This window comes from Carcharhinus amblyrhynchos, chromosome 10 (assembly GCF_965287045.1).
Source record: "Carcharhinus amblyrhynchos chromosome 10, sCarAmb.v2.hapA, whole genome shotgun sequence".
NCBI classification, from domain to species: domain Eukaryota; kingdom Metazoa; phylum Chordata; class Chondrichthyes; order Carcharhiniformes; family Carcharhinidae; genus Carcharhinus; species Carcharhinus amblyrhynchos.
The window spans coordinates 92,091,309-92,115,944 of NC_137333.1; the positions used below are offsets into that span (position 1 = coordinate 92,091,309).

Genomic DNA, 24,636 nt, shown 5'->3' on the forward strand with positions numbered 1-24,636 from the left:
CTAATAGTGGCAACCAGAACTGCACACAATACTAATCAAGACCTGTTTGCATCCACAGCTCTCCAGCATCAGATACTAGTGAGCCTGAGCAGTACCTGCAGCAGGTATGAATCCCAAACAATGTGAGGTGAACTCACTCTTCTTGCTTGACCTGGATTAACTCTATTCCTCTCTCCACAGATGCTGCCAAACCTGCTGAGTATATCCAACATTTTCTGACTCTATTTCTTACTTAAGTTTACTCCAGCTGATATTGCAACAGAATATACTCCACAATTTGCACTGATGTAAAGCTGAGCATCACACCAAAGTGTGCCAGATAATATGATTCCTAGAACTCGAGAACGTGATTTCCCACCTGAGTAGTTTTTAAAAGTTTAAAGTTTTCTTTATAAAGTTTATTTATTATTCTCACATGTGGGCTTACATTAACACTGCAGTGAAGTTACTGTGAAAATCTCCTCGTGGCCACACTCCAACACCTGTTTGGGTACACTGAAGGAGAATTTAGCACAGTCAATGCATGTCTTTCGGACTGTGGAAGGAAACTGGAGCATCCGGAGGAAACCCACAAAGACACAGGGAGAACGTGCAGACTCTGCACTGGATGGCACAGTGATTAGCATGGCTGCTTCACAGTGCTAGATACCCGGGTTTGATTCCCAGCTTGGGTCACAGTCTGTGTGGAGTCTGCACGTTCTCCCCATGTCTGCGTTGGTTTCCCCTGGGTGCTCCAGTTACCTTCCACAATCCGGAAGGCGTGCATGCTCGTTAGGTGCATCAGCCATGCTAAATTCTCCCTCAGTGTACCCGAACAGGCGCAAGAGTATGACGACTATGGGATTTTTGCAGTAACTTCATTGCACTGTTAATATAAGCCTACTTGTAACACTAATAAATAAACTTTAACTTTAAAAGATGAGATGGAGGTCAGTCATGACCATGTTGAATGGTGAGGCAGGCTCAAAGGGCTGAATTGCCTACCCCTGCTCCTAATTTCTATGTTCCCATGACAGTGACCCAAGCCGGGAAGCAAACCTGGGTCTCTGGCTTTGTGAGGCAGCAGTGCTAACCACTGTGCCGCTGTGCTGAGCAACATGAATACTCACTGTCTGATGTTAATTTGTGCTGTTTTTCTTTTGATAAGGCTAAACCAAGAATTATAGTATTTGTTGAAGGCACCATCTTTTAGATTGGATGTTAGATTGAGACAGACCTCAGGTGGATGCTAAAATTCCATGCCATTATTTTGAAGGAGAAAAGACCCCAGTGTCCTGGCCAATATTTATCCTTCAACCAAGATCATGAAAATAGATTATCTGGTTAGTGTCATGTTGCTATCTCTGGCATGCAGACTGGGTGATTTTTTAAAAAAAAAATCATTTATGGGATACAGGCATCACTGATTGCCCATCCCTAGTTGCCCGAGGGCAGTTGAGAGTCAACCACATTGCTGTGGCTCTGGAATTCCATGTAGGCCAGACCAGGTAAAGGGGACAAATTTCTTTCCCTTAAGGACATTAAGTGAACTGGATGGGTATTTCGGACAATCAATTTATGGTCATCCTTAATTCCGGATTTTTTTTATTGAATTAAAATTGCACCATTTGCCATGGTGGGATTCGAACCCTGGTCCCCAAAGCAGTAGCTGAGTTTCTGGATGAATAGTCTGACAATAATACCACTAGGCCATCACCTCCCTTTGCTAGAACAATGGAAGGCAATAGGAAACCACCACTGACAAACAAATAAATTGCTTATTCAATGGTTTAGGAGGGAACATTAGCAGATAACAAGCCATGGACCTGACTTTGAGCAGGGTACATGAATACATGTATAAGAATACATTTTCTATATAATAGCAGTGACCTAAGCGCTTTTAGAGCTCCGGGATGACTTGAGGTCATGAAAGGTGCTATGTAAATGCAAGACTTTCTTGTTTTTTTTTCCTTTGTCGCTTTGAACACCAACCTGGCAGGACTATTATTGCTAGTCTTTGTTGTTTTCTGAGCCTATATATAAAACTCTATTGATTGTTCCTGAAATGATGAGAAAACATCTGTCTGCTAAATTAAACACATGATTTACCTAATTGCTATACAGTACTATTAACAAAATGTAATTGTCCATTAACTAATGTCTATAATTATAGCAAACTAGTAAAGTCTTTTCCATAATTAAAAATAAATGCATCCTGTGTCTTGAAAGTTCCAGTAAGGCAGGGAAAAAAAAATCAAAGCACAGAGAGGTGAATATGATCTGTGTGATCAAATTAGCTGCTAATCATTGTAAAAATATTCATTTTAGTTTAATTAACACCAGCATGCAGAGCTGCATTAAAGTACATGAAGCGTTTTTCTTTAATGACACTCTAGTCATTACTTGGAACACGACTTGCCAAAGGGTCATCTTGTACTTAAAGTAATAAGGACATAAACTCTAGGGTTCCCTTGCTTCCAGCCATAGTTTCAGTGGGAGACTAGTGGAAAAGGGCACTTACGCCATTTTCTCTGAGAGCTTGGCTTCACCTTGTCAGAGAAAAGGTGCTCACAGAATTTCAGGGCCAAGGTCTTACAATAAACATAAAAAACGCAAACACAGTAACACACACAGAGAAACAGAAGCAGGAGCAGGCCATTCAGCCCTTCAAGTCTGCTCCGCCATTCATTTTGATCATGGCGGATCCTCAAATTCGATATCCTGATCCCATCTTTCTCCCCATATCCCTTGATCACTACAGCCTCAAGAGTTATACATAATCTCTTCTTGAAATCATGCAACCCCAAGAGCTATACATAATCTCTTCTTTGACCTCAGCAACTTTCTGTGGTTGTGAATTCCACTGATTTGCCACCCTCTGGGTGAAGACATCTCTCTTCATTGGAAAGAGCAAAGGGATCAGCCCGTTGGGGAGAATGGTTTCTTTCAAAGCAGTTTTCCAAAATGCCTTGCGAGCCCTTCATCGGGCGGCATGGTGGCACATTGGTTTGCACTGCTGCCTCACAGTGCCAGGGTCCCAGGTTCAATCCCTGCCTCGGGCCACTGTCTGTGTCGAGTTTTCACATTATCCCTGTGTCTGCATGGGTTTCCTCCAGATGCTCTGGTTTCTTCCCACAGTCCAAAGATGTGCGGGTTAGATTGATTGACCATGCTTAAATTGACCCGACTGTCAGGGGGATTGGCATGGTAAATGCATGGGGTTATGGGAATGTAGGGCCAAGGTGCGACTGTGGTCGGTACAGACTCAATGGGCTGAATGGCCTCCTTCTGTACTGTAGAGATTCTATGATTCCCCAGATTGACATCCCGTTCTCTCGACCCTATTTGCACTGTCTGTCTCAATTGTTCTCCTTAGGTGCAGGCAATGGCCGAGTGACTAATTAGACTACTAACCCAGAAACTCCTCAGTTTGAATCCTGTCACAGCAAATGGTGGAATTTGAATTCAATAAAAAAAGTTCTGGAATTAAGAATCTACTGATGACCATGGAAGAACCATTGTCCATGTGTCATTTGAACCCATCTGGTTCACTAATCATGCAAACCAGCCTCCCATCCATTGACTCTGTCTACACTTCCCGCTGCCTCAGCAAAGCAGCCAGCGTAATTAAAGACCCCATGCACCCCTGACATACTCTCTTCCACCTTCTTCCATCAGGAAGAGGTGTAAAAGTTTGAGGTCATGTATCAACTGACTCATGAACAGCTTCTTCCCTGCTGCCATCAGACTTTTGAATGAACCTACTTTGCATTAAGTTGATCTTTCTCTACACCCTAGCTATGACTGTAACACAACATTCTGCATGCTCTCCCTTCCTTCTCTACAAACGGTATGCTTTGTCTGTATATCGGACAAGAAACAATACTTTTCACTGCATTCTAATACATGTGACAATAATAAATCAAATCAAATCAAATAATGCCCTTTAGGAAAGGAAATTTGCCATCCTTACCTGGTCTGGCCTATATGTGACTGCAAAGCCACAGCAATGTGGTAGACTCTCAACTGCCCTTCGGCAAGTAGGAATGCGTAGTAAATGCTGGCCAGCCAGCGATGCCCAAGTCCCACGAATGAATAAAAAAAATGAAAAATCCCACAGTTTTGTGAAAATGTAATAAAATCTTAAGCCCCTGACTAAACAGAATCACATTGACTGAAGTTGTGAGATCATGGAGACTCCCAAATCTTCCTTAAAAAAAGGACCAGCTATTTAAAATAATGTTGGTACATTGATCTAAAATGCAAGTTGCCTCAACGATCTTAGCATGAAATATTGTTTTCTTTAATAAGATCATCTCAATTTTAGAATGACTTACTGCTTTAACTGACAGCTGAGGATCAGACCCTAACATACCAGTGGCCCATATAACTCCACACCTATGTAATCATTACGTAAACACAATATGTTCATTTCTTTTTCTCTTATTAAATTTTCTGTCATTTTTCTTCCTTCACTTCAATTCCTTTCTGGGTTATAATATCCTGCTCAAGTGACTGAGTTCTCACGTAGAGCAAGAGCAGACAATCGGAGCACAGTGAGCATGACAGCTAAGTTCCATTCTATCTTAACCTGGTATCCACATGCAAAGCCCTGTTTTAATCAGAAAGGTTAGAAACAGAAGCAGGTGTGGGCTAGTTGGCTCTTTGAGCCTCTGGATGATCTTCTACCTCAGCAGCGACATCTTCTTGCACTATCGCAATAACTCTTTACCCCCTTATTATCCAACAATCTACCAATTGCCGTCTTGAATGTATTCAATCGCTGAGCATTCAGGTTCTCTGGGGGAGAGGTTCGCAACACCTTGAGTGAAATAATTTCTTCTCATCTCTGTCCTAATTGACTGACCCCTTATCAAAGAATCCTTACAGTGCAAAAAAAGGCCATTCGGCCCATTAAGTCTGCACTGCACCAACCACAATTCCACCCAGGTCCTATCCCCATAACCCCATGCATTTACCCTAGCCACTCCCTCTGACACTAAGGGTAATTTAGCATGATCAATCCACCTAACCCACACAAATTTCAAAATAGACTGATAGACTTTTATTAGGCAAGATTATTAGGGATTACAGAACCAAAGCAGACAGACAGAGTTAAAATACAGATCGGCAATGATCTAATTGATTGTTGGAATAGGTTGGAAAGGCTAAATGGCCCACTCCTGTTCCTATAATCCTATTCACAAAAGCACCTAAATGTTTATGGTGCCCAAATGGTGATGGGCATGGAGTACACAATTATGGGGTGCTAAGTACTGGCATACAGCTTTCTCTGGCAGGAAGTGTTGAGTTAAAATTCCCCCCATGCTATCCAATGTATTGGCAACAACATTGGATTTTGCTTCTTTTGTTCACAATGGCACCTATAAATTTCAGTCAATTCCACCAGAACAAAATATTGTTTAAAGTTTATTTTATTAATGTCACAGGTAGGCTCACATTAACACTGCAATGAAGTTACTGTGAAAGTCCCCACACTCTGGTGCCTGTTTGGGTAAACTGAGGGAGAATTTTGCATGGCCGATACACCTAGGTAGTACGTCTTTCAGACTGTGGAAGGAAACTGGAGCACCCGGAGGAAACCCATGCAAACAAGGGGAGAATGTGCAGATTCCACACAGTGACCCAAACCGGGAATTGAACCTGAGCCTCTGGCACTGTGAAACAGCAGTGCTAACCACTGTGCCACTGTGCCCCCCTAATATAATGATCCTAGAGTGTATCTTTTACTAGTCATTAGCTATTCCTAAATTAAAATCTTTGGTATTATGATGTCATAGCAAATTAGATCCTGGTAAAACTGCACAATTTTCAGCCCAAATGATCTTGACTGAAATTACCATCATGCTTTGAGAGGATGAGAACAGATCAATAATTTTTGTTAGAACTGTAGTAATCTTGTTTTTTTTTCCAGACAGTTCTATCAAACAGAACTAGGCCATAATACTCAGAGAGGAGACATCTGTGTTTGCAATGTGGGAACAGACCTTGAGAATTAATGAGTTGAGACCTCCTCAGAAAAGACACTAACAACTAATAATAGCCAGGAGGCTAAAGACATGAAGTCATCTGGAAGAAGGCCAACACAAATAAGTCCAGCTGAAAATCGGAGGATATGGAACCACCCCCAAGCAAGCCAAGCCGATGGAAAGTTAACAACACAAAAGACAGTGCCTGCAGTTGGAGCAGAGGGATTTAGCAGTCATGTAGAACTGAAAGTTCAACTACCAATTGGGCTAATGCAGGCAGATCAATCCTTATTGACAACTAAGTCCTCCTGGCAAGATGACTGGTCAAGTATTCTCCTTCTGACAGTAGCCATTATGTATAACTCTTCACTGGGCTACTGTCAGAAGGGGAGTACTTGGCCAGTCATCTTGCCAGGAGGACTTAGTGGTCAATAAGGATTGATCATCCTTATTGGTTGTATGTACTTATAATGCAGTTATCTCTTCCAACAATATTGTACTGCTGCTCACATCACAGAGTCTTTATAACTAACGTTAGACTGTGTGGTGATGATTTTGAATCTGTCTTGGAGATACAATAAAATCTTACGGACAGAACTTGCATATCCTGTGTAAGTACTCATATATCTCAAGCAGAGTCATGGAGCCATAGAGATCAGGGAAAAGGCCTTTCAGCTCATTGCATCTATGCCAGTTAAAAACAGTAAGAAGTCTCACAACACCAGGTTAAAGTCCAACAGGTTTATTTGGTAGCACAAGCTTTCTGAGTGCTGCCCCTTCATCAGTCAAAAACAACCATCTAACCATTCTAATCCCATTTTCTTGCATTTAGCCCATTGCCTTGACATTGCAAATACACAGCTAAATACTTCTTAAATGTTATAAGGGTCTCTGCCTCCATCAGTCTTTTAGGCAATAATTTTCAAACTCCCACTACTTCTGGGTGAAAATGTTTTTCCTCACATCCCCTCTAAACCTCCCACTCTTTACCCTAAATCTATGCCCCCCAGTCATTGATTCCTCCACCAAGGGGAAAAGTTTCTTCCTGTCTACTCTATCTGTGCTTCTCAATCATTTCCCCCCTCAGTCCCTTCTGCTCCAAAGAAATCAACCCAAGTCTATCCAATCTCTCTTCATAGCTAAAACTATCCAGCCCAAGCAACATCCTGGTAAACCTCCTCTGCACCTTTTCCAGTGCTATCACATTCTTCCTATAATATGGATTCCAGAACTGCACACAATATTCTAGCTGTGGCCTAATTAATGTTTTATATAGTTCTAGCATAACCTCCCCGCTCTTAACTTCTAAGCCTCGGCTGATAAAGACAAGTGTTGTATAAGCCTTCTTAACCACTTTGTCCACCTGTCCTGCTATCTTAAGGGACAGGGGTACTTGCACACCAAAGCCTCTCTGATCCTTGGTGCTTCCCAGAGTCATGCCATTCAACATGTATTCTTTTGCCTTGTTCGTCCTGCCCAGGTGCATCACGTCACATTTATCCGGATTGAATTCCAATTGCCATGGATCAGCCTATCTGACCAGTCCATCAATATCCTCCTGCAATCTAAGGCTACCCTCCTCATTAATTACAATGCCATATCCAGGCAAAAGGCATTGCTGAGGTTACACCTAGAGTACTGCACCTAGTTTTGGTCTCCTTATTTAAAAAGAGATATACTTGCATTGGAGGAAGCTCAGGGAAGGTTCATTAAATTGATTCCTGGGAAGGTGGGTTGTCTTATGAGGAAAGGTTGAGCAGATTGGGCCTATATTCATTTGCAAGAATGAGACACGATCTGATTGAAACACACAGGAATCTGAGGGGACCTTGGCAGAATGGATGTTGAGAGACAGTTTTCCCTCACAGGGTCAGAATACAGATTCTCTTTTTAAGATGGAGGTGAGGAGAAATGCCTTCTCCATGAAGATCATTAATGTATGGAGATCGCTACACAGGGTGCAGGGGCAGACTGGATTACTGAACACATTCAATGATTAGTCAGACAGATTGTTGATCTCCAAGGGAGTCATGGGTTATTTTTAAGTTTTAAGTTTACTTATTAGTGTCACAGTAAGCTTCCATTAACACTGCAATGAAGTTACTGTGAAAATCCCCAAGTCGCCACAGTCCGGTACCTGTTCTGAGGGGCAAGTGGGAAAATTGAGTCAATCAGATCAGCCGTAATCTCACTGAATGATGGAGCAATTTTGAGGAGACAAATGGCCCACTCCTACACCTATGTTCTTCAATGAATAATTAACCTGTACACTGTGTGAGTGAGGCCTTACATCTTCAAATTACTGCCTCACCTTTTTCCTTGATTCGTTCATGGGATGTGGGTGTTGCTGGCTAGGCCAGCATTTATTACTCATCCCTTGTTGCCCTTGGCTAGGCCATTTCAGAGGGCAGTTGAAAGTCAACCACATTGTTGTGGCTCTGCAGTCACATGAAGGTCACACCAGGTAAGGATGGCAGATTTCCTACCCTAAAGGACACTGATGAACCAGATGGTTATCCTGACAATGGGCAATGGTTTCATGGTCATCAGTAGATTCATATTTCCAGATATTTTTTATTGAATTTAAATTGCCAAGCAGGATTCAAACCCAGGTCCTCAGAACATTGGCTGAGTTCCTGTGCTAAGTTGAGCAGTAATGCCACTAGGCCATCACCTCCACTCATCCTGCATGTTTGCACTCATCCAATCAGTACTCCATTGCACTCCTGGCTTGTGCATTGTAAATGGTGGACAGGCTTTGGGGAGCCAGGAGGTGAGTTACCCACTGTAAAATTCCCAGTGTCTGACCTGCTCTTGTAATTGGCATGGTGACACAGTAGCTACTGTGGCAGTGGCACACTGCTGCCTCACAGTGCCAGGAACCCGTGTTCAATTACAGCCATGGGTCTGTGCAGAGTCTGCATATTCTCCCCGTGTCTGCGTGGGGTTCCTTCAGGTGCTCCAGTTTTCTCTCACAGACCAAACGACATGCTCGTTAGGAGCACTGGCCATGTTAAATTCCCCCCTCAGTGAACCCAAACAGGTGCCAGAATGTGGCGACTAGGAGATTTTCATAGTAACTTCATTGCAGTGTTAATGTAAGCCTGCTTGTGACACCAGTAAATAAACTCTACAAAAAAAACCACAGTCTTTATATGCGTGGTCCAGTTCTGATCTGAATGATATGAAACATCTATAGCGTACTGTGCTTCATCAGCTAGTTCCCTACTTCTGCTTTCTATCGTGGACAGACCTCAAGCCACTGTCAATGGCACAGTAACAGGAATCACCAATGAGATTCCCACTCCTGAATGTCTGGGTTTCAGGTGAGTCCTCAGCTTTATTGCCCTTTACCATCAAACAGAATGTTGCAACTTACAAATTAAGTATGGCCCATTGAGCAAGATACAAAGGGATGTGATGCAACTACATTTGGGAAAGGAGGCGAGATACTTAAGAGGGAGTCTTGTACTCAACCAACCAAGGAAATAGAATAATTGTAGCTTAAGGAAACGAACATGAAAATAATTGTTCATAGATCATTAGAACATTTTCAGTACAGATATCAGACACTAACATATATAGAAGTGAATAAAGCTCTGTAGAAGTGGCAAGATAAAGGTGGACACAAAAATAAACCTCTCAAGATATTATAATGATTTAGTAATCGTTAAAATTCACAACACAACATTGTACGGTTAAGCTCTATTTTCTCAGATTTATTTTCTGCCAATAATCAAACAGGATAGTAAGCTTTGCACTCAGGTTCATTGACAGCATTTCAGCACACAAGCACATTAGTGAAATCATATCTGTAAATATTATATAAGCTTCCTTAGGTATAGCATTGTGTCAGAGTTTGCAATGAAACACAGCGATGCATTTACTGATATATGCCCCTTTACTGCTATCTTATGAGGACAAAGGACTGTCAGAATTCTCCCCAATATAATGGGTAAAAATAAGGCAGTATACCATTTTTTAATTATACTTCTGTTATGATGGTCAACATTTTATCAACGAATAATACTTTGCTACTGCGTAAATGGATCACATTACAATGCTTCAAACTGCAGTACGCCCTCATCTGATATAATAATCCCACTTCATTTTTTGTACAAAGTGAACTGAACACACTCACATTTCGGAACTGTGCTTGCTGGAGCAGTTAACGTTTATTTATTCGTCACAAGTAGGCTTAACACTGCAATGAAGCCACTGTGAAAATTCCCTAGTCACCATACTCCAAGGCCTTTTTAGGTATAGCGAGGGAGAATTCAGCATGGCCAACGCACCTAGCTAGCACGCCCTTCAGACTGTAAGAGGAAACCGGAGCAACCGGAGGAAACCCACGCAGGCAATGTGCAAACTCGGCATTGACAGTAACCCAAGTCGGCAATTGAGCTGAGTCCCAGATGCAGTGAGGCAGCAGTGCTAACTGCTGTGCGACCATGCTGCCCAGGGAGTGGAGAAGCTGACAAAGGAATAGCCCAGGCTCATTTCACTTTGAACATTCAACAGAGTTCTAAGGCAAGCAACTTTCAGCCTGTCTGCCTGTATGCCTGGGATAGATTCCAACCCAGGGCCCGGAGGAAAGATTACAATATTCTAACCCTCTGCACCACTCAGCAGTAAATCAGATTACAAATTATTGCTTCCTTGAACATCGCCTCTTGCATTAACTTCACAGTCACAGAACAAGCCATTCAGACTGAAGTTACTCGGCAATTTCCCAATTGTAATTTTGGAAAAATCTGTAGTACTGGAAGGAGGACGTGCCACATAATATAGATATGACTAATATTAAACGCACTCTGTAGCTGGTCAGTCATGTGGATAATTAAAGGGATATTATTGAAGAGATAGTCTATATTCCTGCAACATCCCACTCCAACATTGTTTCTGCGATGATGAAACGTTGGCTGCTGGAGCTATTGCTGCTTCAAATATTGTATCTGACACACCGTGAAATATTTTGATGTACTTGTTTTATTTTTACATTACCCTTCATTAAAATTAAAAATACTAAATCAGCCACAGAAGACACAATTGGTAATGTAATGATAGTTTGAAAGCCACTGATTACATTACAGCATTTCCCACAATTTGTATAAAGGGTTTAGCAAGATACATTTCCTTGAAGGAACACGAAAAGCGAGACTCCTATTTATATAGTGCCTTCCACAATCTCAGGATGTTCCAAAGGATTTTAAGGCCATTTAATTCCTTTTTTGAATGTCATTATCATTTGGAAAACTTGGGTACCAATTTATGCACAGCAAGATCCAACAAGGCCCCACAAACTGCAGTGAAATCACTACCAGGTTAGCTCTTTTAACAATGTTGGTTGAGCTGGCCAAACCATCAGGGAGATTTTCCCTACACTTCTTTCAAATCATGCTGTGGGATCTTTTGTGTCCACCTGCGAGGGTAAACAGGACTTCAGCTTAACACCACATCCAAAAGTCAGCACCTCTAACAGTGTAAGCACCCCCTGACGAGATCAAGTCTTTACTGTTCGGCTGTGCCGTGGGAGAAACTGCGACTCCACAGCTAACAACTAAACTCCAGATACAAACTGGAATTTCTTCTGGCATCAAATTGTCAGAGGGTAAAAAAAGAAGCAACTTTGCAATCCTACTTTCTACCTCTCATTCCCAACAGATGGATGATCAATATCAAAGGGGGTGACCGCAGTATTGATATGGTTTATAGCAAGCTCAGGGGAATAGGGATCACCCACACAAGCACGTCAAAATGTGATCACCAGCAACCAGTAAACATCTGAAACACACCATCCTTATTTAAAAACAATAGACAATGCAACACATAGATTATTATATGTTAACTGTACAGCATTACGACAAGAACGGCATATTATGTCTGAAAGTGTGTACTATTTTAAAATCACCCACCCTGTGTTTCATTTTGGCATGATGGTATGGTGGCACAGTGGTTAGCACTGCCGCCTCACAGTTCCAGGGACCTGGGTTCAATTCCGGTCTCAGGTGACCGTCTGAGTGGAGTTTGCACATTCTCCTCATGTCCGTGAGGTTTTCTCTTTCGGTGCCCCGGTTTCCTCCCACGTTCCAAAGATGTATGGGTTAGTGCATTGGCCATGCTAAATTCTCCCTCAGCATACCTAAACGGTGCCAGAGTGAGGCAACTAAGGGATTTTCACAGTAACTTCATTGCAGTGTTAATGTAAGCCTCCTTGTGACACTTGAACTTAAACATTTTTAGCACAAAAATGGGACATTTTATCCATTTATCTCTTCAGTGCAAGTGTTCAGGAGGCATAAGAGGATCCAATCGGCCTGGGTGACCCACTGGGGTCCTGCTCTGGCATAGCACTAGTCCCTTATTAGAATATTATGGACATTGCTATTTCCATTGACATTACGCAATGGTTAATGTGGTTACGTTCACTCCGCAAAATAAGTCACTCGGCCTTGAAGTGACAATTCACACGCCTTGTTACTATTTATACTTTCACAGTGGTAGATTTCCCTGACTTTAACAGGGACTATACAGTAACTCAACTTGCGCAACAGCTAATTAGCAGTGTACCATACAGTAACTGTGATCTCCGGAGCAGTGTCATAACACCAATGTGATCCCAATCTTTCACAGGGATAGTCTTAACTGCTGCAAATTGCACCACATGACAATATGTTGCGCTGTTGACAACAGTCAAACTTTGCCAAAAGCGGAAGCAAAAATTTAATCAAGGAAAACATGCCCATGCACAAGCAATTCAGTGAGCTTAAAGCTCAAAATGGTAACAACCAAAATTACTTTGCCACTGCATAAACAGAATTGCACATGAATCGTGTTACAACACAACACTTAAACAGCTTGTGGCCCTGATCAGCTATAACAACAGCTTTACTTCATCACTTATATAATGGAAGTCAGTGTGACACACTCTGCAATCTTTGGTATGGAGAAAGTTTTCTGTAGTCAATAGTCTAGAAATCAGTCACCCTCATAGACAGCTAGGAGCGGCGAAGCTGGTAGAAGTGACTGAGTGGCCAGCGACAGACAGGACAGGAGATGGCAAGTAAGGTTCGATAGGAAAACAGCTAGGGAGCAAGATTCCTCCATCAGCAATCCTTATTTAAAATACCAGTGAGGGAGGCCAAAGGAATGAACACGGTCACCATGAGTGACAATAACATGCTCGTAGGGCCGAATGGTCGACACCTGCTTCTAGTTTCTATGTTAACAAGGCATCATGTCGCAAGTAGGTACCAATGCAGACTCAGCACAAGTGTTTACCAGGTGATGAATGTGGGGGCTTCTATAGCTAGATGATGCTTTTTGGGGGTGATGCAGTGATTAGCACTGCTGCCTCACAGCATCAGGGACCCCTCCCAGGTTCAATTACAGCCTTGGGTTACTGTCTATGTGGAGTTTGCACATTCTCCCCATGTCTGCGTGTGTTTCCTTTGGGTGCTCCAGTTTCCTCCTGCAGTCCAAAGTGGTTTGGGTTAGGTTGATTGGCCATGCTAAATTGACCCAAGTGTCAGGGGATTTGCAGGGTGAATAAGTGGGGTTATGGGAATAGGGCTTGGGTGGAATTGTAGTCAGTGTAGGCTTGATGGGCTGAATGGCCTCCTGTACCGTAGGAATTCTATGATTCTATATGTCCTGAATGGATTATTGCTTGCCAGGGTCAAGATACAGCCAAAGGTCAGGGTGCACGTGAAACATGGGCAGAAGCAGGTTTAGGTTCTGTAAAGGGCTCTAAGCAGCAAGGTTCTAGATTAAGGAGGATAAGGAGTGTGAAGAGATGGGGAGTGCCAAGGTGAGAAGAAGAGGGTGGCATAGCGGTAATGTCACCGGTTTAATAGTCCATACACCCTGAGTAATGCTCTTGAGACACGAGTTCAAATCTCACCACCTCAGCTGGTGGAATTTAATATTCAATTAATAAAACCGTGTTCTCTGTTATGGTGACCATGGAACCATTGACAGTTGTCAGAAAGGCTCATCTGGCTCATTAACGCCCTTTGCAGAAGGAAATCTGCCTTCCTACCTTGGTCTGGCCTACTTGTGGACTCCAGCCCCACAGCAGTGTGGGCGACTCAAATTTCCTTTGAAACGGCCCAGCAAGCCACTCAGCTCAAAGGGTGTTCAACAAATGCATTCTTTGCCAGTGATGCCCACATTACAGTAAAAAAACTATCAGTGTAACTTTTCCCAGATTGTTCCCAGTGCCACAGTCTGGACCAGACAGGGAACGAAAGATTGTTTGGGAGAGACTGTTGACATATTTTGGTTACAGAAAAATCAGGACTGTGATTTAAACGTTGCAGAGTATTGTATATAACAAGTTAGAAAAAAGTATAGAAACCAGGAGGTGGAACATTACTTACTGAGGAATAAAATAATGGAAGTAGGGAAAAGGAATGCAGCTATCTTTGAGTGGAATTTATATTGATAGGGAAAAAAAATCATAGAATACAGCAGTGCAGAAGGAGGCCATTTGACCCATCGAGTTTAAATCAATCACAATCACACCCAGACCCTATTCCCATAACCCCATGTATCCATCCAAGCTCGTCCCCCTGACGCTAAGGGGCAATTTAGCATGGTCAATCAACCCAACTCACACATCTTTGGAGTGTGGGAGGAAAGTGGAGCACCCAGAGGAAACCCACGCAGACATGGGGACAATGTGCAAACCCCACACAGACAGTCACCCGAGCCAGAATTAAACCCGAGTCCCTCGCACGATAAGGCAGTAGTGCTAACCACTGTGCCACCGTGTCACCCCATTAAAGGATAATAAAGGATTAATTACAAGAAGAGGAGTAATCTACAAGCCAACAAGTAGTTGAAGGGAGGTAAAGAAAAATACCCACAAGTTAGAAAATTGAGAATAAAAATAGAATAACCATGGTTCTTGGAGATTAGAAGTATACAAAGGGGATAAGGAATTAGATTTTCTACAATATTGAAAGACTCCTTTTAACTCAATATGTAAACGATACAATGAAAAATCCACTTTTGGATCTAGTAATGTGGAGTGAACCAAAGCAGATGAGAAGCGAATGTCGGGGAGCATCTGGGCAATAGTGAGTCCAATATAATATGATCCCGGGGATAATATAGAAAGGTCATAACTTTAGTGAAAGCTAGCTTAAAAAATTGGAGAAAAAATAATTTTGAGGGGCTGAAAAAAGATCTTATGTAAATTAAGTAATATTGGCAAGCGACAATGTAGAGCAGCAAGGAGAAACATTGAAAATACCATTCACCAGAGTGCAGGAAAAATATATTGTATTAAAAGGAAAGAACTAGTGAGGCTCATGGACAAACAAAGACACAAAGGAGCAATTGAGGAGTAGGTAAGAGACATACATTTAAATACATAAACAGTGGGACTTTACTGCTTAAACTCAGGAACCCAGTGGCTAGGATTCAGTCACTTTCCTTACAGTATTTTCAGGATGAAATACTTGCTCCAGTGGTTTCCTGTGCTAGCTCATATTGAACCTCCGAAACAAAAACAGAACATGCTGGAAAATCTCATCAGGTCTGACAGCATCTGTAGAGAGAGAATGGAGCCAATGTTTTGAGTCTGGATGACCCTTTGTCAGTGCTTTGTTGGAGAATCATCCAGACTCAAAACGTTGGTTCTACTCTCTCTTCACAGATGCTGTCAAACCTGCTGAGATTTTCCAGCATTTTCTGTTCTGGTTTCAGATTCCAGCATCTGCAGTATTTTGCTTGAAACTCCAGATGTCTATAGAGAAGACATTCTCCTCTTCGAAGTACACCACTGGCTGATAGCTAACAAAGCCTTCCCATTGACACAGTTGACACAACAGGACCTCAAAAAAAAAACCCACGCACTCATCTGAAAACTCATAGTCTCCACTGGGCACACTCTACATGCTGAAAACCGATGACAGCCCTACCTCTTGATGGCCCATCTACTGGCCAACTGCAAACATCAGCAGCCGCAACCTGTTAACTGACCGCAGTGGTGAATTCCAAGCTTTCAACCTTCCACAGAAAATTTGGACAACCCTCAATTGCTTGGTAACAGACCAAGGGAGGATGCAGCCAATCCTGCCACAAGTGGTAAACGACAAACAGCTCATACTGTAACTGTAGCTATCCCAGGACAGGTCATCCCACCCCCCTGCCCCACCCCTCACACATTGAAATTCTGACAGATCCATTCCTGGTGGCATCACAACCATTCACACTGCATCAGATAAAGCCATTGAATGGATTGTTAACCTTGATATCGAATCACTTGCTCAGCAAAACAAATTATAAAAATAAACTAAGGAAAGAGTGTCAAGTTAGAGTACAAAGGTATTAGGAGAGATGGCAAACTAACAGGAAAGCAAAGAGATATTATGAAATTAATGGCAATCAACAAGCAACATAAAGCAAGAAAGTAAAATATTTTAATTATATTGATTTTAAAAAAGGTCAGGATGGGTATAGGACCAATAGGAGATAGACAGAATAATACCTAGATCGTGGCAGAGTTAGCAGAAATATGAACAAATTGTTTTGCTTTGGTGTCTACCAGGGAGATTGAACAAGATGACACGACATTGAGTGACAAGATGGATACTGACAAAAGTGCATTTAAAATTTAAAAAGGGGATATATTGAACGAACTAATCAAATTCAAAGAGGATCCTGGTCTGGATGGATTTTAAAAGAACCTCAAGAAGAAACAGCAGAGGCATTTCCATCCAAGTTTAATAATTCAGTAGTACCACAAAACCGCTAGGTAGCTGATGGAATTCCTGTATTTAAGAAGAGGGACGTGCACAGGAAATTACAGACCAATCGGCTTAAGTGTGTGTGTGTGTGTGTGTGTGTGTGTGTGTGTGTGTGTGTGTGTGTGTGTGTGTGTGTGTGTGTGTGTGTGTGTGTGTGTGTGTGGAGAAAGGGGGCGGGGGTTGTCAGAAGGGAGCAGTGGGTGTGGGGATAAGAGAAATAAGGAAATCCTCATGATGGAGAGAATAGGAGGACACATTGAAAAGAAAAGAACATAATAAAGACCAATCAGCCTGAATTACAAAATGGAAAATCTTGCTTGACCGATATTGAAGTTTTTGAGGGGATAACAGAGAGAATAGACAATGATAATGGAGTCGATGTGATGCATCTGGATTTTTGAAAAAGCTTTCAATAAGGTGAACATGAGAACATAAGAAATAGGAGCAGGAGTAGGCCATCTAGGTGCCCCATAATAACCTAATGAATAGGGTCAGAGAGCATGGAGTAAGGGAACAAGTTGGAGAATGGATTGCCAGCTTACTTCCAGACAAAAAACAGAGAGTGGGAGTAAAAGGTATTAGTCAGAGTAGCAGAAAAGTGGTGTTCCACAAAGATCAGTGCTGGGAGCACTCTTGTTCACAATTTATATTAACAATTTGGTCTTTGGAATCAAAAGCAACATTTCTGAATTTGTGGATGACACCAAATCAAGGGAGTACTGAGGAGGACTGCAACAAAGTACAGGAGGACATTAATACACGTACTGAGTGGGCAAAAGATTGATAAATGAAGTTCAGCGTGAGTAGCATATTTTAGCTGGGGGAATAATCGATTTAAAGTTATGAGCTTCAGTGGGGCAGAGGAACACAGGGATCTCAGAGTACAAATATACAACTCAGAAAAATCTACACAGGAGGTTAGCAAGGCCATTATTAAAAAAAAGCATATCAAGAACCTGGCATTATTTCTAGAAGTATGGAATTGGATAACAGGGGGGTTATGTTAAATCTATGGGGAATCTTACCAGAATTTGTGTTAGTTCTGTCGAGAAAGCTGGCATGAAGCTTTGCAGCTCCATTGACATGCTTTCTCTCCAGATTTTGAGCTTCTTAGTCTGTAAAAAAAGAGCAGGCGAAATTTGTAATGTCCAGTTTTTGCTGGATTTTGAATCCCCTCTGACGATCTCACACATGGAGTTTCAAGATCCAGCCCTTTGTTGAACCTTGGATAGACCACACTTGGTCATGTCATATCATTCTAAAAATGATATAGGAACACTGGAGAGGGTACAGGGAAGATTTGGAAAGATGCCTACTCCTGCTCCAAGTTTGTATATTATTAAGGAAGAGGTAGACAGATGAATTAGTTGAGGGGCTATAGTGAATGGGCAGTAAAGTAGAGTTGAGGCTGAGATGAGATCAACCACGATCATATTAAATGGTGGGCTCAAAGGGCTAAATTGTCTACTTCCGCTCCTAGTTCTTATGATTCTTAAGATCTCAGAAATATAATCAGAGAAGAATAAACAGGTTAGTTTTTTTTCTCTTATTGGGAGATAGATCTTTAAAAATATGAAAGGTTTTGATGTAATAGACATCGATGGAATGTTTCTACTTGTGGAGAGAAGCAACATTCAGGACCATCAATATAAGATAGTCACCAATAAATTGAATAGGGAATTTAGAAACTTATTTTTAAGAAACTTATTTCCCAAAGAATGATGAGAATGTGGAGCTCATTACCGCAGGGAATGGTTGAAAGGAATAGTTTAAAAGAAAGATTTTTTTTATTCATTCATGGGACATGGACATAGCTGGCTGGCCAGCATTTATTGCCCATCCCTGGTTGCCCTTGTTCAGAGGGCAGTTGAGAGTCGACCATATTGCTGTAGAGTCACATGGAGGCCAGACCAGGTAAGGACAGCAGATTTCCTTCCCTAAAGAATATTAGATGGGTTTTTATGACAATTGGTAATGGTTTCATGAATATCAGTAGATTCTTGATTCCAAATACTTTTCATTGAATTCAAATTTGACTATCTGCCACGGTAGGATTCCTAACCTGAGTCCCCAGAACGTTAGAACAAAGGAACAAAGAAAATTACAGTACAGGAAGAGGCCCTTTAGCCCTCCAAGCTGATTGTCACTCATTTGTGAGTTTCTGGATAAACAGTCTAATGGTGATACCACTAGGTTATCCCCTGCCATTAGTTAGACAAGTATTTGAGGGAGAAAGGATTATGATGATGGATTTAGATAAGGAAAGATAGGAAGAGACTCAAGTAGAGTATAAACAATAACTTGGCCTTTTTTTTTGCTTTACAACCTATGTGTAATTGGAAGAGTGTCAGATAAAAGGGGCTTCTAATTCCTCGGTCATTGGAACCACTGTTAGGGCCAAGGAAGGCTGCATAAATGAATGGCCTTCACCTCAACTGGAAATGCACTTGTCCTTTCTGAAGGAGTAAATAGGGCAGTGGGATGAGTTAGAAAGAGAAAATGGTAGGCAAACATTTATTTAAGATTGGACCATGTATGTCAAAACTGTGACCACTAGGACATGTGGCTAGATTGTTCAACTGTTTACTACTGTTCTCTGCTTTTTGTCTGTTATCCAATGTCATACCCTTACAGCTCCTGCTCCTCTACTTTTTGTGGGCTTCGGTTTTGTTAATTAGTATTGTGAGTGAAATTGGGAAGCTTCTTTTTCTCTCAAAAAGGGCAGTGGAGATCTGGAACTCACTTCCTCGTGTTTGTTGGGTCAATTCAAATCTTCAGTGGTGAGAGTGATTGATCTTCATTAAGTAAGTGTATGAAGGTGTATGCATCAAAGGTTGTCAACCATGATCTAACTGAATGGAGAAACAGGTTTCAGAAGCTGAATGGCCCATTGCTAATCCTACGGTCATGACAGGTTTGTTCCAGCCATTATTTCAATGTCCTAGATATCAGCATTTAGACGCAAAGAATCCCAAGTGCAGAAGGAGGCCATTCAGCCCATCAAGTCTGCACCGACCACTAACCCACCCAGGCCCTATTGCCATAACTCCACATCCTCATATCCCCCTGACACTTGGCCAATCAACATAACTTGCACATCTTCGGGCTGTGGGAGGAAACCGGAGCACCCGGAGGAAACACATGCAGACAGAGAGAGAATGTGCAAACTCCACACAGACAGTAGCCCGAGGCTGGAGTTGAACCCGGCACTGAGAGGCAGCAGTGCTAACCACTGTGCCACCCTGCCTCCCAAAATGTTTTCTCTGTCACATATGCTAATGACAACTTTACCAAATCATCCAGATCAGTTCTTGGTCTTGGTAAACACTGAAAGTGTGAGGGTTAATGCCATTTCAGTAGCTCAATGTCCTTTGATCTTTAAAAGGTGTTGATCACATACCTCTTAAAGCAAATGTCCTGGACTAAATAAATTAATGTCTCTGAAGCTTTAGTGACCTCCCTGGGTTACTACATGAACCATTTGGATCAGGACGATCACAGGCTCCATCCCTGGTGTGTAATGAGCTAGCTAACCTTAACTTTAAGAGGAAGCCGGGAAGTGAGTAGGGGAGAGGCAAGAACAGCAATGTAAGGTGTATCATTACAACCGTGAGTATACTTCAAAAAATGTTCCTTTGACTTTGGGACATCCTGTGATCATGAAAGGCATGTACAATTGCAGATTTTTTTTGTTCTCTTTTACAAAATGTCGCAGTGTCCCTGAGTTGGATGGTCATGGCTCCAAACTCCTTTTCCCATTCAATGTTCCCTGTAAGAACTTGCACGTTGGATGAGAACAAGGTCGGACTCAACTGGAATAATGAACGAGGTCGCCACTAACATAGCTGTCAAATTTCGTACGTAAGGGTTTAACATTGGGATTGACCAAAACGTCTGTCGAACCCCCGGATGGTGTCAAATTCCCCCTCCCGCCGATTGGAATGAAAATATTGTTGTGTAAAATATAAAAAAAATCAAATAAACGATTGTGGAGTCACAATTGCGCCAACTGGGCCACATTACATTTGCTGCAGATTTGAGGAAAGTTTTTTTTTGACGAGTTGGTGTTTACGCTTCAAATAAATGGGTTAGCAAAAATCGAGCTGGCTATTTTACACGGGGCCATAACGGGTGTTAGTTTTCCAGCCACAAAAACTATAAAACGCAATCTTTCCTTTACATTTCTGAGCGCAAAGACTTCATTCAGGACACGCAAGGAGCACGTTTGATGTTTCTACAATTGGTGAATGCATTCCCTGCGTCTCTGTAGGCGTATGGAATTGATTTGTGTCAAAGGTTAGATCAAAATCAAAGTATCAATCGCTTGTAGTCTTTGAGAGCTACGCGAAGTGGAGGATTATACAGGTTGCATTGAAATTTGCCCCATTTATTTGCACAGATCCAGTTTCCAGGTGAATGTTCACTTTCAGGACCAGGGATAGTGAAATTCCATTAATCTCAATTCATTTCCACCGCACAACCCTGCACTCCAAGCCTTTGCAATCCCCGGAGAACTGAAGGTCCGGGACACCTTCCCTTTGGTTGGGGATCGCACAGCCACTGTCGGCGGAGGGAGTGCCAGGAGATGGCATCAAGCAGAGGCTCCAGTCTACGCAGTATCACCGCCTTCTACTCATCACAACGAAAACCACAGGAGGGTGAAAGGGAGGGGAAACCTCGCCCTCCCCACCCATAAATATAAAACACCGATCACAGCTCAGGCAAGGGTCCATTCTCCCGGAAGAACACACCGCAGAGACCCAAGAACACCACTGAAGTCGCACCACACTCAATATCTTTGCCAGTACAACCTCAACAAGATGCATCAATGCCCCAACTCCACGGCCGCACAACGTGGGTCAGAGCTGTTGTACTTTGTTAGCAACGGTGCCTAGTAAACGTGGACAAAAAAAAAACATAAGAGACAAATGATGCACTCACCATGTTAACTTCAGACACCTGGTCAATGCTCGCCACGTCTATGTTCATCCCAACACTGACTGGTGGACCTTGAAGGGGATAAACAAGAAACAACAGTTCAATTGGACGGACCGGCTACACATAGAGTCACCATAGTGCAGAATGAGGCCATTCGGTCCATCGTGTCTGCACCCATTACAATTACACCTAACTTATCCCCGCCACCTCATGTATCTACGCTGCTAATCCTCCTGACACGAAGGGTCAACATTTTTTGAACATAGCTGTGCGCTGGTTTTACGGGGGGAGGGTGAGGGGGAAGGGGGCTGGCGGAGATGGACTTGATGAACTAAAAGCACGCCTTACCTCCAAAATCCGGTCTCAGCCGAATGTCGTACCCCTTCAGCAGGTTATCCACCGTCTCTTTCACAAACGACATATTCCCAGGCTCGTTGACGCTGCAAAACGAAACACAAACACAAAAAAAAAGAGGAAGAGAGAAAGTGGCTCTCGGTTCACACCCGCACCCAGTAAGCTGATGGGCCGCTTGGCCGGCTGAATGGTCTTACCTCTGAGCGCAACAGACAACTGCCACCAGTACTACAGGCGCGGAAAGAACACCAAAATACCGTCTTCTCTGATATGTCCACATTCCTCGGTTGTTTGGTTAGAAACTAATCCGTGGGTTTAAAAAAAAATTATGGCACAATGCGGAGTCCCTGCTAAAAGTCCAAAGCATCGGTGGAGAATGCAGAGCACACACATTCACCCCTCCAGTAACATGTCTCATCAAGGATTACAGAGGGAGAGAGAGAGAGAAAACAGCAGAATCTGCCTGTGCTGATTTCAATGTTCCTTTTTTTTTCTACACACGACGCAGTTAATTTCTTCCCAATGAAATCTAGTGGTCCTTCAAGAATGGATTCATTTTGCCAAATAAAAAAGGACAACAGACAGCGGGTTCCTCTTTTCCAAAACTAAACCCTTCCCCACCCCCCTCCCCCCTCTTTATCTTGGATTTTTATCCCCCTCCTCTGCCCCTTCACTCATATGAACGGACGGATTTCAGATCTCCACACATTCCCATATTCAGGCACAGTTTTTTTTTTCCCCCAGCTCCAAGCTCACAGACACACACACACACACACACACACAGGAGGGAGGGAGGGAGGAAGGGGAGGATGGAATAGAAACGTTGAAAATACTTAAGAAAAACACATTTCAGACACCATCCCTACAGGCTCGGCGCTAAAGCAATAGGAAGGGCCAAACGACAACACATCCAGTTTGCTCCCATCCCCACATCGATCGTGGCAAGGAAGGGTGGTGGGGAGAGAGGGGAGAAAGGCTATCTTCTCTCTCTTTTCCTCCACGTTGGGTTTCACATAGCAATTTTGTCTCCCCCTTTCTCTCTCTCTCTCTCTCCTCGCTGCTGTTGCTGCTGCTGCTGATGGGGATGCTCGCACACGAGTTGGTGGAAATTCAGATGCCCGGCACAGAATCAGGAATGAAATGTATGTGCCATGTGATAAAATACTGGGCTCCGAGCTTCGACCTGATTGCAGCAGAGGAGAGACTGACGGCGGGATCAGCCAGCCAGCAGCCAGAGAGAAGGGGGCCAGCGCACAGCAACATCAGCAACAGCGAGGGATGGAAGGGCCAGTCTTATCAGAGAGTACAGGGAGGGACTTCCAGTCCTCAGGGTTGGAATAGTGGCTGGAGGGATATGGGGGTGGGGGGAGGGGGGAGGGGTGCTGAGTGAGCGATCTGGGTCAAGCTGATTTGTCAAAAAGTGGGGAGAGAGGGATGGGGGAGTGGGGGAATGAAAGGGGAGAGTGGGGAATGTTGGGGGAAAGTGGGGCATAATGGAGAGGAGTGTGGGGGAGTAGAGGGGAATGTGAAGGAGGCTGGGGCAGAATGGAGAGGAGTGTGGAGGTGTAGAGGTGGGGAAAGAAAGTGGGGAGTGTAGCGGGGGGGGAGTTGGAGGAGTGGAGGGGGCGTGTGGGGAATGTAGGAGAGAGTGGGGAAGTAGAGGGGGTGTATGGGGAGTGTAAGGGAGAACGGGGGATGGCGGGGAGTGTAGAGGGAATGGGAAGTGGAGGGGGAGTGTGGAGTATGTAGGTGGAAGGGAGGGGGAAGTATGGGGAGCGTAGGAGAGAGTGGGGGAGTGTGGGGCGTGTAGGGGAGAGTGGGGGACTGGAGGGGTAGTGTGGGTATTATAGGGAAGAGTGGGGGACTGGAGGGGAGTATGGGGAGTGTAAGGGGGAATGGGGGAGTGTGGGGAGTGTAGGGAGAGTGGGGGAGTGAAGGGGCGGTGCGGGGGTGTAGAAGAGAGGTGGGAGTGTAGGGGAGTGTGGGAAGTGTAGGGGAAATGGGGGAGTGGAAGGGGAGCGTGGGGAGTGGAGGGGGAGTGTAGGGAGTGTAGGGAGAAGTGTAAGGGAGATTGGGAAGTGGCGGGGGAATGTGGGAGAGTGGGGGAATGGAGGAGGAGTGTGGGGATTGTAGGGGAGAGTGGGGAAGTGGAGAGGCAGTGTGTGTGGGGTGTAGGGGAATGGGGAGTGGAGGGGAGTGTGGGGAGTGTAGAGAGGAGAGTGGGGGATAGGAGGAAAGAGTGGGGGAAAGTAGGGGGAATGTGGGGAGAGTGGGGAGTAGAAGGGTGTGTGAGGGCAGGGGGAGAGTGTGGGGGACAGTGGGGGAAGAATCGATGGTGGGAGTGGGGAATGGAATCAGTCCCAATAATGGAACCAGCAACAACAATCCTCTCCAACTGGCATTTGGCATTTGCCACCTTCAACAGCCCAACCACCTCAGGCACCCATCAGCTGGCAAGCGGTAGTTAAAGGCGGCGACTCCGAGCCAAAGTGAACCCGTCTGTTTGGGGGTTTAACAACAACAACCCATCCAGAAGAGAGTTTAAAATAATGTCAACAAGGTGACCGCTACCATCTTCAATAGAAGACAGCGACGTGTCTGATCACTTGAACACACTT

At 43.5% G+C, this 24,636-nt stretch overlaps 1 protein-coding gene across 1 annotated transcript in view; it reads right to left on the minus strand.

The window, feature by feature from the left end:
- gabrb3 (gamma-aminobutyric acid type A receptor subunit beta3) overlaps window positions 1-22,618 on the minus strand; it is a 319,041-nt gene extending 296,423 nt beyond the window's left edge. The window contains exons 1-3 of the mRNA XM_080197604.1: window positions 22,216-22,618; window positions 22,013-22,104; window positions 21,668-21,735 (exon numbers count right to left, since the gene is read on the minus strand). Of these exons, the coding sequence (XP_080053730.1) occupies window positions 21,668-21,735; window positions 22,013-22,104; window positions 22,216-22,298 (243 nt within the window). The 5' untranslated portion in view covers window positions 22,299-22,618. The remainder of the gene's footprint in view (window positions 1-21,667; window positions 21,736-22,012; window positions 22,105-22,215) is intronic.
- Window positions 22,619-24,636: the final 2,018 nt, after the last annotated feature.